Genomic DNA, 15,324 nt, shown 5'->3' on the forward strand with positions numbered 1-15,324 from the left:
AAAATCATGAATACAATGTTGTGTGTTCTTATTTAGTTTATTTTGTAGGAAATTCTGTTTGGCTGTCTACATTTTACTAGATTTTCTAAATTGTCAACTCAAATGAGAGGCATAAGTTTCAAGTCTTTAACTGGTAGGGGATCATTTAAATGTGATAACAGTATATATTTTTTTTAATAAATAAAGTAAAAACCTCAAAATCCACTGTTCCAAATGATTATGCAACTCATCGTTTCTATACATTTTAAAGCTTGTAATCAACTGAAAATGGTCATTTGTTGTATTTGCAGCATTAGGAGGTCATACTTACTGAAATCAAAAGCTATTTCAATCAAAAAAATATTAACAGATCAAGTTATATTTTACCATAGGAGCCCTTGTGTGATAGCAGCTTCAAAATTCTTAAATTCTTTGGAGAGTTTCTGCTTGGATTTCTTTGCAGGATGCCAGAGCTGCTGTTTGGATGAAAACTGCCTTCCACCCTCATTGATGTTTTGCTTGCTGATGCTCCAAAGGTTTTCAATAGGGTTGAGGTCAGGGGAGGAGGGGGTCCACATCATGAGTTTCTCTCCTTTTATGCTCATAGCAGCCAGTTATGCAGAGGTTTTCTTTACAGTATGACATGGAGCGTTGTCATGCATGAAGATGGTTTTGTTAGCGAAAGCACGGCTCTTCTTTTTGTAGCATAGAAGACAGTGGTCAGTCAGAAACTCCACATATTTTTCAAAGGTCATTTTCACACCTTCAGGGATCCTAAAAGGGCCTAAAGGGGCCGACCAGCTCTATCACCATGATTCTGGCCCAAAACATGACTCCGCCCCCTCCTTACTGACGTCACAGCCTTGTTGGGACATTGTGGCCATTGACCAACCATCCACTACTCCATCCATCTGACCATCCAGGGTCACACGGCCTCATCAGTGAACAAGACTGTTTGAAAATGAGTCCTCATGTATTTCTGAGCCACTGCAGCCGTTTCTGTTCATCAGCCTCAATAAACAGTTTAACATAACAGCTCAACTGTAAAATATGCCAGAGTTAGCCAAAAGGCAAGTTTTCATCTGTAGTCCTCGGCCAGTTGTACAGTAGGCACCCTGGAAATGGGTACAACAAGTCATCACAAAAATTATCAATGGCAAAACACAATAAACATCACATTTGCTGCAGCAGCAGGAATCAATCAATCAAACTTTATTTATAAAGCGCTTTTCATACCAAAAGGTATCACAAGGCGCTTTACAGATAACAACATTTAAAACAATGCGCCTGGGACAACCTCCCATATACATACATTTAATATATTAGGATTAAATAAATAGATTAGTCAGTTAAAGGCTAAGCTAAAAAGTTGGGTCTTGAGCTGCTCTTAAAAACATTTTCGTTCTCTGCAGCCCTGAGCTCCTCCTCAGGTGGTTCCAGAGGCGAGGGCCGTAATATTGGAAAGACGCCTCACCATGAGTCTTTTTGTTGACTTAAGAATGAATAGAACAATGAATAAAGAGGCCAAAATCCCATGGCAATATGCTATTCATTTCAAAATCTTGTATTTTGAAATATATGAAGACATTGCATCGACACTTTACTTAGTGAATTGCCATTAGAACTTTTGGAATAGAAAATTAAATGTCAAAATTGGATTTAACGATTTTAACAATTACAAAATGTATACTAAAATAACATAATGCATAGCCATTTGACAAATGAATAGACAATTGAATTAAGGTGCCTATAGTTTTCCATAGTCTCCGGCTCTGCAGCTTTCCATTATTGGGTTACTCGTTTGCAGTGATCATTACACAGCAGTGGCCGCGGGGTGGCGCTGCGGAGCCTCCGTGTAAAATCACGGCATGAGCTGGGCTTGAATGGAGCGGTCTCTCGGCAGCGCGCGGACAGAGAGAAAGAGAGAGAGGGAGGGAGAGAGAAAGAGAGGGGGGAGTGGAAGCCGAGGCACTTTCGCTGCTTGACTTTCACCGACGTCCCTCCTCGGAAGTGTCCGGAAAGCGAGCGCGTGGCGGGGGCTGTCCGGAACGCGTGACCCCGGCCCGTTCTGCGCGCAATTACGCACGAACCGACCGACCGCGGGACACGAGTCTGTCTGTGATCCGCCACGCCGTCGATCGTTCGTTCGTTCGAGGGGGCTTCGGCTTCAGGGGGGGGGGGGGGGGGGATCCCGCGCGGACAAAGGAAGGAGTCCACAACAACTGACTTCGAGAGGGAAGGATACGAGGAGAGGAGGAAGGAGGAGCGGGAGAGAAAACGGAAGAAACGGGGGGAATCCGACGCGGAGAGGAGGAAGTCACTTGTCAACGTTTTTTGGGGGGGGGATTATGTAGCTCAACTTTGAGGAAAGGATAAAACACTTTGGGAAGGCGAGGATTAAGAGTTGGAGACCGGACTGAGAAAAGCATCGATACCTTTGGAGAATGGGGTAAGTTGGATGTGCGTGTTTTGTTCTTTCGCCATCTGCGCTGCTGTCTGGAAGTGATTAGCTGAAAGTGGAGTCGCGTTGAAACAGCAGGCTCGGAACAGAACTTTAAATCATTTGGGTGATGTGGAAAGTAGTTTTGTGCACTTAAAGCGTCTGACCTAGATATTAAGATGTCCAGTCAGTGATGTGCTGTGACCGCTGGAAGGTCCTTTCCGTCGCTGTCATTGATTAGGCAACAGTATGTCTTGACTTTGCATTGTGTCATGTGGTTAGTATGTCATTTCTCCATCTTGTGAGATCAGTAAAGTATCATCTATCTATCTATCTAGTTGTCATGCCGTTAAATTGGCATCCCATTCCCCATTTTCATTTGGTTCCAATGTTGGTAGTCCATTTTCCCCAATGAAGACAGAAATATAGAACAGGCGAACTGAAGAATGAGTTTGAAGCAGGCTCCTTTTAAAACATTTGACATGTGCAAAATGATCATTTGAGATTCAAAATGTGTCTTAAGTTGTCTGGGCTGAGTTGTGGTGGGTTGTGCACTCACAGTGTGAAGGTCCAGGCCTGGGTGTTGGAGTCTGCATGTTCTGGGTGACTCTGACCCAGATCTGGAGATGGGTCTCTGTGGGCTGTGAGACCCAGGTTGAAGGACGCGTCAAAGGCAGGGATTCCTTCGTTCCAGCTCCAGGGTATTCCCAGGTCAGAGAGATGGGTGTGTAGCACTGCTCCTTCCGGGTTGTCCCAGTGGCAGATAGAGGACAAATGACCTTATGAGGGTCACTGAAGCAGTGGTTCTCAAGTGGTATGGCTTTGGGACCCACCATTACCCAACGCTCGTGCCTCACAGCTCGAAAGTCCCAGGTTTGATTCCCACCTGGACGGGGCCTTTCTCTGTGGAGTTTGCATGTTCTCCCCGTGTCTGCGTAGGTTACTGGTAAAAATATGTGCAATAGGTGAATCCTCCTGCCAGGTGTTTCTGACCACCAGCCTGGCTCCACATCATGGAAATGGGTCCCCGAGTGCAGCCCATGCTGGCAGCTCACTGCTCCTACAGGTCGCCCAGCGACATTGAGGATGGGTCAAATGCAGAGAACACCACAGAGATTTCTCTACAGAGATTTGCAAAGTTTAACTTAACCTATAACTTAACTTAACTAACTTTACTTAGCTTAACTTAAATACAAATGTCGGCAGTACTAAGTAACGTGTTTACCTTAATAAATCCTTTCCGTAGTCCCTGTGGGGGTAATACAAGTGTTTATGGGATGATTGGAGGGTCTTTCATCGCCCCCTGGTGTCTCTGGCCAGAAAACCATGTTTGCAACTTGACTGCCACCGGACCAGAGCCACCAATACAGACTAATGGAATCACGAAGAAGAAGCTAACATGCTAACGGGCAAAGCTAACTGCGGGCTAACGTCACTTTAAACAGTATTTACAGCAAAGTTTGAGTGAAAAAAAAATATTTCCATTGTATAATTGGATGCACGGTATCCCTCTCTCCCTTCGCCTTTCCTGTCAGCGTAGTATTTACTCTCCAAGACAATTAATAAGTTAAAAAATCGTAGCTTGCTACGACACCTGCAGTTGCGCTTATGGCCTCTAGGGGGAAGAGTTACTTAGTACTGCTTTAAAGACTGCAATCATGATAGAAACAGGTCAATGACATGAATTCTAACAGACTCCAGTAGTGTTTCCATGCATTTTCAAATCAAAAATATTGAAGGAATGGTTCCGTGACCCACTTTTGGGTCCCGACCCACCAGTAGCGAATCACATAACTTTAACATAGTTCCTCCTCCTGACGGGACATGTCCAGACCAGAACACGTCCTCCTGGAGGAGACCCTTCATCTGGCTCTGACAACACAATGTCCTCCTCCTCATAGATCATCTATCCAGGCTCTGACATCAGTGACAGCCCAAGTCTAAACCTACATCCTGACCGTGCACAAGGATGACCTCAGAACAGGTTGGCCCAGGGGCTCTCAGACCAGTTTGCGTTGTCCCTCCTTGTTGAAGTAATAATACGTTGGAACAAATGGCAATTCTGGCGTTATGCAGATACTTTGCCAATATTGTGTAGCCCTATAGTGCTTATTCATTCAACCTGATGGGTCTTCAGGGACTTCTCTTTAAAAGCTCGTACGTTTGAGGAGACTGTCGGTTAAAAAGGTCTGATGGTCAATACGAACAGCTCCTCTGTTTCCTCACACCGGCCAGGGCTGGTTTCCTCTCTGGAGTGTCAGCTTGTCCACTCTCATTACCCAGACAGACACACATGCATGCGTGTGCGTGTTCCCAAACGAACCTGAGCCTCGCGTCACGCCACTGTCGGTCTCGCCACATCAAGTCCATTTAGTGACACCGGAGCCAGGACAGTCCTGAATTAAAGACGGCCTCGAACCAGGGCCGAGCATCCAGGCAGAACGGAGCCAAAGATTTGTTGAAATAAAAGTCTGTTGTTGTTCGAATTTAGAGTGGAGGTTTTCGTTTCGGCAAAGCAGGTGGGAATAATCATAGAAATAAAAAGGAGAAGCAACGATTGATCCTTTAGCAAGTCAGCTGTCCGGGAGACTCCTCAAAGTCTGTTAACCTGCTCAATGTATTTTCCCTATAGCCGTTAGCATTAGCCATCATTAGCCGTTAAATGTCCTGGATTCGAGGTCTTTCTCTGTGGAGTATACTGGGTACAGGTTCTGCGTAGGTTTCCGCCGGGTACTCCGATTTCCCTTACCACTAAAAACATGTACAATAGGCCAGGATGATTGAGAATGTGAGTGTGGGACGATGGATGGAAAGAAGGCTACAATCCAGCGTGGCGTGTTTACATGCATGAGTCCCATATAGGGCTGGGTATGGTCCATTTTTTTCCGTTACCAGTACTTTAAGAATACTTGGTTTCAATACAGATACCTGTACTCTTTTTCCGATACCTATACTAAAATACTAGTCGTCTAGAACCAAGAACTGAACAATAATGTGTGGAAGATCTTCAAATTTACAATATCAGGTGAATCTCTAAGGTCAGGAAATGTGTGCGAAAAATGTGGAAAAAAATGTGGAAAAAATGGAAAAATCTTAAAGTTTTTTTCAATACTGGTAGTACACTGCTAAAAGTATTTAACTAGATCAGTATAAACATCTCAATTTGAGCATAATAATCCAAATTTGAGTTGTTTTGACTAGTTAGGAAGTTCTAGGGCATTTGTCCTGGATTATTTCACTTGTTCTGAGATGATTCTGACTCGTTTCGATACATCTCGTCCTTATTTCAGGTCATTTTCTTTGCCAATGGGGTAAGAAAATCGATCTTATCTCATTGGCAATATTACTTTCTTATTTCAAGCGAGATTTACCCTAGAACTGGTCTGAAATGTCCTCAAACAAGCAAAGTAAACTTGGTCCGATCAGGAAAAGTGTCTAAATGAGTGAAAACCATTTCCTCAATTCAAGTCATTTAAGCCAATGCTTGATATTTACTTTTTGGAGTGTAGCATACCTAAACTTTTTTAACGAGACCAAACTGGTACTGTTTAAGGGTACCAAGCCGTAGTCCCATGTGTGTTAACTAGGGCTGAAACGACGAATCGATTATTGAAATAGTCGACAACTATTTTGGTAATCGATTAATCGTTTTCTGGTTCACACAGACTAAAATGGAGCAAAAATGACACAAAAAATGTAGTATTTTTGATGAAAACCTACTTTGATTTTATATTTAGGGTCTGTAGTGTTTTGTACATTGTAAATTTCATTAATAGAGCCTCCAAAAAACATTTCCCTTTAGTTTACTCCATCAACACATCCTCAAACAGCGCCACTTAAGCTATAATGTGATAAAAAAATTGAAAAAAATAAAAATTTCCTTCACCATTCACAGCCAAGCGATTAATTGATTACAAAATAATCGTTAGTTGCAGCCCTAGTGTTAACGTGCGCTGTCCTCACCAAATAAACCAATAAATGAAATAAATAAATAAACTGTGCTGAAGTGAAACTAATGCGACGTGAACAGACTGCTGGCGCCTGATTGGCCAGAGGAGAGAGGACCGCCCTCACTAAAACAGGCAGGTCATACGAGATTTTGTATTTCACAACATCATACCACCGTAGAAAAATTCGATATTGCCGATGTTAGCATTTAGCCGCTGTTCGCACAACTTTAGCTCGTGTTAGCATAAAATTAGCATGTAGCTTACCTTCATAGTTGTCTTTTAGCTGCCTCTTTCCTCTAGTAATTGCCTTGGCACCTCCGAATAATTCCATAAACGCAACAGAAAGGCGTTTTTTGTCCACATTGTTCTCATCTGGGCCCACAAAACTGTCCAATGCCGTGAGACACAAGTTTCACAAATGAACATGCTATTCTTTATTTGAACGCTCAGAACCTCAAGAGACTGGAGGCTGCACTTTCACTCATAGGAACAGGTGTTGGGATTGTCCCCATGTTCATTTCCAAACAACAGTCTGCTTTCCTATTGGATAATTCTCTTCAGATTGATCTCATATCTGGGAACAAATAGAAGTATTTGTGCTGTTGATGAACCGATGAATTGCTTCACTCCCAATTTCACAGAAAGTTGCTTTAAACCTAAAACCCTCTGAATGGAGACAATGTCACCAAAAAAACACCTGGTCACAGGGATCAGGTCATGATTTGTTTTTGGTGGTTGTATCGCCCTGTCTTAGTCTGAGATACTGCTAAAGTAAGAGCCAGAATATGTTTGTTAGAACCGCCGGTTATGTATCTTTGAGTGCTGCTGATATCAATATGAAGCTGATATATAAGCCGATGTTATGGGGCGTTGAATGAGGGGGGTAAAACCTTAATTATCTTCATATTTAGCACATTAAAAAAAATATCATAGTTCCTTTTTCGGCTTTTACAAACGTTTACAAATGGGGAGAGAAAAAAGTCCCCATTTAGATTTCTATTTTTTTTAAGGATCTATATCATGCTATTTTAGCCATTCCAAAGTTAAGTATAGGCATTTATATGAATGATTGTACCTCTACCACTATTGAGCACTCATTTTTATGATAAATATAAGTGTTTTCTGGAGGTATTTTTCAAACCCGGAAGACACAACGCTTCGATTCAGTTAACTCCGCCCCCTCTCTCCGCACATACTTTACCGTAATATAAATAAACAGCAATAAGTGAAGATACTTCACAATGCAGTTATAAGGAGTTGACATCTGCAACACAGCTTCATAAATGGCTAACACACATGCTAATGTGCTAACACACATGCTAATATGCTAACCCGCATTTGGACTGACTCACCGCTCTGGTCCATCGCTGTTTACATTATGGGACTTGCGTTGGTTATAAAAGTTAATCCACTTTGATTCAGGCGAAGGTTCACCAAACATCCATCAGAGACAGTCACAGAAAAACAATATTTTGGTGAAAGTCGCTGAATCCCGGAGATAAAAACAACTTCAAGTGGCCTCTGCTTGAAAAAGGTTGAATAAACTCCCGTCCTCGTAGCCAAACGCGCTTCTTTTTCTCCTTGACATGATCGTTAGGTAAGAATAAAGAACAGGTGTGTCCAGAGTAGGTTATAACGAGCTCCATCTTCAGCTGCAGCTCAAACATGACTGATCTGTTCAGACGCTCAGGGATGTGTTTGTTTTGGCCACAGCTGACCTGGAGGCACCTCGGGCACAGCCTTTTTTTTTTTTTCCTCTTTGTTTCTCTCTTACGACAGAAAAAATGAAAAAGCTGTTTTACAAATTAAAATCAGGCTGTAAGACATTACATTACAGACGTCGAGCACTTCCGTTCCGCTGTTGCGACACAACTGAACACTCAGTCGTTCACATGGAGAGGGCGGAGCAGCTGCTCAGAGAGCAGGATTCAGGAGGATTACTGAGAGCTGCGTGAATGAAGCCACAAACCACTCTGGGGGTGTTTTTGATAAGGAAATAGCATAACAACATGGCTAAAAGCTCTAAAAAGTCGATTTTGCATGATATAGGACCTTTCACTACTGAAATGTAGCGAAAACGCGAAGAAATGATCCTAAATGTATTTAAAAAGAAGAAAGTATGTGATCGTCACCAAAATTGCAAAATGTTTGCTTGCAATGGGATGTCAACATGTTAACCGGGCATTCCAACGTCTTTAAAGGAACAGGCCACCATTTTTCCATACTGTGATTTGTTCTTACCTGAGCTTAGACAAGTTGATACGTGCCTGTCTGGTTTTTGTGCGTGCCCGTGGAAGAGCTTGGTTGCTTCCAACTTCACCCCCGTTTGGAGCTATAAGAATACATTGTGAGAGGCCAAATGCTAACAACATCTCTGGTCGTTTTGCATGAGTGAGGGCACACAGTTCTTCCATACTGTGATATGTTCTTCCCTGAGCTTAGACGAGTTGATACGTACCTGTCTGGTCTTTGTGCGTGCCCGTGGAAGAGCGTGGTAGCTTCCGACTTCACCCCTGTTTGGAGCCATAGGAACACATTGCGAGAGGCCAAATGCTAGCGACATATTTGGTCGTTTCGCATGATTGAGGGCACGCACAAAGACCAGACAGGTATGAATCAACTCGTCTAAGCTCAGGCAAGAACACATCTCCGTGTGGAAAAAACGGTGGCCTGTTCCTTTAAGGGAGTAGTTGCCAACAGTTTACAATAATCATCAGAAACTCCCACCGAATGGAGACTGAGACATGTCCAAATTGGAGCAGAAAGGTGTCTTGATGAAAAAGCTTCAGAACTGTCTTGCAAAAGAGCAAAAATAGAACCTCTCCTTGGGTCTACATTCTGGACTAACGTTATCTAAAGTGTCTAAGTTCCATGGATTCTACCTCAAAACTCTGAAGCTTAAAGTCTAATGACACTAATTCTAACTAATTATTGATTGATTTACTTTGACACATTACTTTTTGTTTATTCAGTGCTGCTCATTTGAAAAAACTCCGTATCATCTTAGTCGTGATCGTAACACTGACTTTCTGAAACTGGACTGGTTGATGCACTGAATTGTGTCCCCTGTAAGCCACCGTCCCCCTTTAGTCCTGCCCCGGAGCCGGTCCCCGGAGACGCTGTGATGTATGCGCCCTCTGCATGTCCTTAAGTCCGGTCCTCCATCTGCTTTCACTGTGCGCGCTAATGGTGCATTCAGGGCACACCGCGGCAGCTGGGAAAAGTCCGACTTCATTAAGATCACCGGCGGACGGACTCCTGGCCTGGAACATTCCATACCCTTGTTTTTAAGGTGACATGCAGCAGGTGAAACATTTTTTAAATAATGGTTTATTTTTTCTCATATTGATCAATTTTGATTTATATAAATACATGTGGTTGATTCATGAACGTCGTGGACATGTCTTACACAAATCTAAGCTCAAACAAAAACAAATGCTTTCCCAACCTCGGGGGCGAGTGCCAGGGATTGCAAGGGGGGCCCAGAGCTTTGCCTGGTCAGAGGGTCAGGTCATAAGTGATATTATTTGAGCAAATGATACGGTTAAATCGAACCAAATCAAGTATGACTGAGAAAGGAGTACAGGAGCATAAAACACCACGATTTCAGTTAATTTGTTAACAAGTAAGGCTTATTGGTAGAGCCGGTGCTGGCTTTTCTGGGGCCCTAAGCAAAAGTCCACTAAGGGGCCCTACAGTACACATCCCATGGCTATTCGACGAAGAGCGAACTCTTTTACGGTCAAAAACAGCAGTTGTGCAGGGCAGAAGTGGAACTTAATGACCTCAATTCAGGCCCTGCTTCAGTGGGAACCACTAACCGTTAGCCACAGTCAGACTGTGGTCCCATTCTCTGACCTACAGTTTGAGAACCACTGATTTAGAACTGACTGAAACCTGCACCTGACTGTTATTTCTATCTTGCCACTGAGAATTAGCCCCATGGAAGTTTGTTTTAGACTGTGCACATTCTAAGAATTGCAGTTACTGAAAGTAACTTGCTCTGTAGAGCCGGTGGATTCAACTTCCCTTTGAGATGAATACAGCTCAATAACAACAATACAACAATAACAGCTTTGCTCACTTCTATTGGCCAAACTACTGTCCTGAATCCTGATATGAGTACGCTGCTAGAGACAACACGAAGAGAGTTAGAATGAGTGTAGTGTATCAATTGTTTTTTAGAGTTTCTGGTAGGTTTACACTGCTGATTGATGTCTCTCCATGGTTACATATACATTTCATCCAGAAAACCCACCAGCAACCCTAAAAACCCTGAAATAAAATTGGTCCTGGCGCATCCGAGAGGCCGTTGTGATGGGAAGTAAAGGCTAAGTAACCACCCATACAGACACTGGGTCACTGAAATGTCATATACGCATTAATATTAACTCTTTTTTTGCATAAAAAAGTTGCTTAGTGCATCTTTAAACCTGGCTCTATCCGTGATCTAAATTTGGTTGTCGAAAATATTGTGCATGTGTTCATTTCAGAGAAGTAGGGGGAACAGAAATCACCGAAGGAAATGCTCATTTGTTTATTTGCGCAAGTTGAAGTAGTCTACCTCAAATTTATACTTTTTACTTGTACTCAACAATAAAAACAAAACCTTTCCCACTGCTAAGGCTCCAGATGTGGAGTACGATGCCCAGATGTTGCTCTGTTGCCCACTGTCCCTGACAGCGGCTCTGAAAGGCCAGTGCACAGATGAATGTAAGAGGTGCACGCGGTATTTTGTTGGTGCATATGTAAAAAAGCATTAAAAACATCGACAATGGGGTCCCGTCTGGAACCAGGACTCGCCTGCAAGAGACTTTGAATATCAGTTGGAACATTCCAGATGAATGTTTGAGATTTCAATTTGAAACTTTTCCAAAAAAGGTATTGCAATTGAGTTATTACTACTGCTACTAGATTAGACTCATTTTACGTTAGCCTTACTGCGCTAGCCTGCTACCTGTGTTTGCATAGGCCATTTCGGTTATGTAAGTAAGTAAGTAAGTAAACTTTATTTGTATAGCGCCTTTCACAGACACAGAGTCACAAAGCGCTTCACAGTGTTAAAACATAATAAAATTCAAAATTCAGTAATAATGATACAAATGGTGTCAGTATTGCATCAGCCGGACTCAAATGCTTTCGCAAACAGATGGATTTTTAGGTGCTTTTTGAAAGTAGCTGCTGACTCCAGTGAGCGCAAGTCAAGAGGAAGTTCATTCCAAAGTCGGGGCGCTACGGCTTTGAAGGAGCGGTCTCCCCGGGTTTTAAAGTGTGTTCGTGGAACCATCAACAGGTTCTGCCCAGAGGACCTCAGGTTCCGAGGTTATGAGTACTGAGTACTTTTTTGTCACTGGATATGTTTTACAGATTCATTAAGACCTTGAGCATGAAGCAGCTAACAATCATCAAAGCCATTAGCAGTTAGTTAGCAACATTAGCTGCTCGTCTGGTACAATAAAGAGAACATTTAGCACTGGTATTTGACCTTTATTTAACCAGGAAAGTCCCACTGAGATGATGAATCTTTTTTTCAGGGGAGTCCTGGCCCCAGAGGGGAACCTATTGTACATATTGTATCATCTTTTTTAGGGAGTGTAGTCTGTGATAAAGTCGGCTCTATCCGGAAGATTGTATTTCCACTTGTGAGCTTGTTGCTGTGCCATGCTCTGCTCAGCGGAGCGGTGCACCTACACGCCAATGGTATTGGTTTCTGGTATAGGGAGCACTTTAATAACTACGAGAGTAGTTACAGGCACATAGTGTCAAGTTCTTACCCGATACTGGTATTGGTGCCAGAGGTTCCACTAGACGTTTTTTGCGGGAGACTTTGGCCGGTTTGCCATTAACAAAAATTACGGGACATGAAATAATTTAATGATACCAACAACAGTACTTTAATATGAGTGAGTGGGTCCAAAACACTCAGCTATTTCGAAGAAAGAACTCTGACGTGAGAAAGACGTAATACCAGCTCCAAATCCAAACATAGGTCAGTTTAAACATTAACCGACGTTATACCATGGTCTGGGTAAATACTGGATTTTGATTGGCTGGTGGGTGCAAACACACGTGCATTATATTCGTATAACCGCACACTTAGTCCGGTAGTTGAATCAGATAAAGGCGTAATTAGTGACTGACAGGAACGTATGAGACGGATTTTGTGTTAATTTAAACGTTTTGGCCAAAACAAAACGTTTGATAAATGTGAAGTAGAGGAGAGTGAGCAGCTAGGTTAGCTACTGTTAATAACATATGAGCTTTACATTTCTATTGAAAACGGTTAAGGCTATTCATCATTTTCAGGCGTACATAAAATGATCCTGCATTGAAGCATATTTGTCTGGATTAGTAAAGTCAAACATAAAAGTTTGAGTTGGGAGGGCCCAGGTGTGAGCGACTCCACCGCAGCTGTTTCCATAAACAGTTGAGCTGGTTGAGCTAGCTAGCTAGCTTCAGGTTAAACAGCGTAAAAGTGAAATAACTCCTGCCCACGAGTGCTGCATATCGGTGTTTACTTCCAGGGAAAAGTGTTTCCGGGTTAGTCCTGTTGTGTTGTGATTCTGTGCTGATGTTGTGTCGTTGAGCCTGACTGAGATCCTCGCAGCAGTGAGAGGCTCACTCTGAGACGGGCCTGTGTGGCCCAGTGTGAGACCGGCTAAAAACCCACATTAAATAGTCCCTGTAGTCTGGCATATTTAGTGAGTTTAGTAAATGAAAAAAACATTTGTTATAAAATGTTGCGTTTATGGGACCCTGGTATAAGCGGATTAAACAACGAGGAGCCGTGCATCAGACTCCGCTGCGCGTCGTGCAGTATTCACCTTATTCCGCCCCGCCCACTTTTGCCACTTTTTGCGTTGTCTCGGCACTTCCGTTGTCCAGACACTTCCGGCCGAGCGTGAAGCCCGTTCATTTAGACGGAGAACGAGGGAAAATATTCTCCGCTCAAATCTGATGTTTAGTCGATTGATTCGTGTAAAATGAACAATGTTCCTACCTGTCGGGCACCGTTCTTGTGGACAATTTGACAACAGACGTTTAAACTGCGCTTTGTAAAAAAAAGGCTGAAGACTTACTAACTAAACTATTCTTGATGGAAATATTTCTCTTCAGGCCTACCTCAAAAACACTTTACTGACTCAGTTGCCTGGCCTTCCAAACTACACACTGTTTGAAAGACATGTCGTCTGGGCGTGATCGCAGCGGTTTCCCGGTGAGCGTGATTGACAGACGGCATCAACCAATCAGAGAAACGCCGGATATGACACAGGAACAAGCCGCAGGAGCCTTCAGTGAACATTAATGTCTGCCATACAATGCTGTTTCTTATTTAAAACAGACGAAAGAGCAGAAGAAAGCAGTGTATGTATGGGTCCGCCCTCTCGGTCCGTGATACGGGTAAAATGGGGGAAAGATTGTCTGTGAGCAGCTGCCCAAACGCTTCTTCTTTTGAACAGAAAGGAAGAGCGTCTGGCTGACCAGGCAACGGACTCAGGTTCAATTGGCAGCCATGGAGCCTGTTTCCCTTCCAGACTTTTTATTGTCGTTTTTTTGGCCAAGGACTTTGTTTATTGAACATTTCCTTTTTTTTAAACTTTTTAAACTGGCCAAAATCCAGCCACAGCCGGCTTACGGAAACCCTGATCTAATAATCACAACGTACACTTGTATTGCGCTTTACAAGCCTGTGTCACAATTGTCTCAAAGCTACACTGTAGTCCAGGGGTCTCAAACTCATTTGGAGCGTGGGGCCAAAAATGCAAACTCAGTGTTGGTCGGGGGCCGCATCAGATTTAGCCTTTTTTATTAAGCCAATTATGATTTAGCAACTTTTTATTGTTTGCTATAATATATCTTAAAATAAACGGTACATTACCTATCTGCACATTTTTAAGCTTCTTTTTAATCATTTTTAAGCTAAGACAGTTAGTGTTTTTGTAATAAATCGCATTTTGGTTCAGGGCATCAGTGAGTCAGGAGTCAGGTCCAGTCTCTGTCTGTGCCTGTTTAGAAAGAAATGCAAAATGTACTACAGATGTCATTTTAATGTAGTGTAGAAAGGCCCAACCAAGGACTGGAGTTGAAAATCAGCAACAAACTTGTTTTGTACCGTGTTTTTTTTACAATTACCCTGTCAAATAAATATAATGAATGTGTAAATGCCTTTATAAAGACTGGGCTGATCTCAGGACACACCAATGTGGAGAAGATGGATGGATATGGATGGATGGATATGGATGGATGGATGGATATGGATGGATGTTGCTGTAATTATTTGCAGTATTTTTTTTTATACATTTCCATATTCTCTATTTTTAATTTAACTATGGATCATGTGGTCGCACATGTGTCCTTAATAAAGCTTAAATGTGCTTCTTGTGAGAACACACTGTTGCTCTGAGAGAGAGATGGAGAGAAAAGGCTCCTCATTTTACTGTTGTGACGCTTTTAAACACAATACAAAGTGTTCACTTTGCAAAGTCATAAAGGTAAAGATGGTAAAGGTGCTTTTTGTCTTTCTGCTGCTGTAACTTTTCTTGCACATGTTAATTGAACAACTAAAGTTTCTCCCTCGTTCTGACGTCTCCACCTGTTTCAGAAGCTCCTCTCTCTCAGTCGCTGCTTTTAGTCTTTAGTGTCTTTGTTGAAAAAAGTTGATGAGTCGTTTGCAGAAGAGCCGCATCTCTCTCCTCTGTCTGATGTTGTCATTCTCACGTCCGCACAGTCCGCTATCTATGCTAGTCCTTGGAGTGAAGAGCGGCGGTGCCTCATGGGAAATGTAGTTCTAATGTGTTCAATGCAATTTACCGGCGGGCCGCATATGATATAAATAAGAAATCTTCTCGCGGGCCACAAAAAAATACCTCGCGGGCTGCATATGGCCCCCGGGCCGCATGTCTGAGACGCCTGCTGTAGTCATTATAGGTGGCAAGCTGCTATTGTAGCCACAGC

The 15,324-nt window shown here is 42.8% G+C and overlaps 1 protein-coding gene across 1 annotated transcript in view; it reads left to right on the top strand.

The window, feature by feature from the left end:
* Positions 1 to 1,935: 1,935 nt before the first annotated feature.
* The window catches only part of LOC306981356 (homer protein homolog 3-like), a 112,158-nt gene continuing 98,769 nt past the window's right edge, over positions 1,936 to 15,324 (top strand). Inside the window, exon 1 of the mRNA XM_079580951.1 lies at positions 1,936 to 2,428. Within this exon, the coding sequence (XP_079437077.1) occupies positions 2,424 to 2,428 (5 nt within the window). The 5' untranslated portion in view covers positions 1,936 to 2,423. The remainder of the gene's footprint in view (positions 2,429 to 15,324) is intronic.

The sequence above is a fragment of the Gobius niger genome (genome assembly GCF_951799975.1).
Source record: "Gobius niger genome assembly, chromosome: 22".
Lineage (NCBI taxonomy): Eukaryota > Metazoa > Chordata > Actinopteri > Gobiiformes > Gobiidae > Gobius > Gobius niger.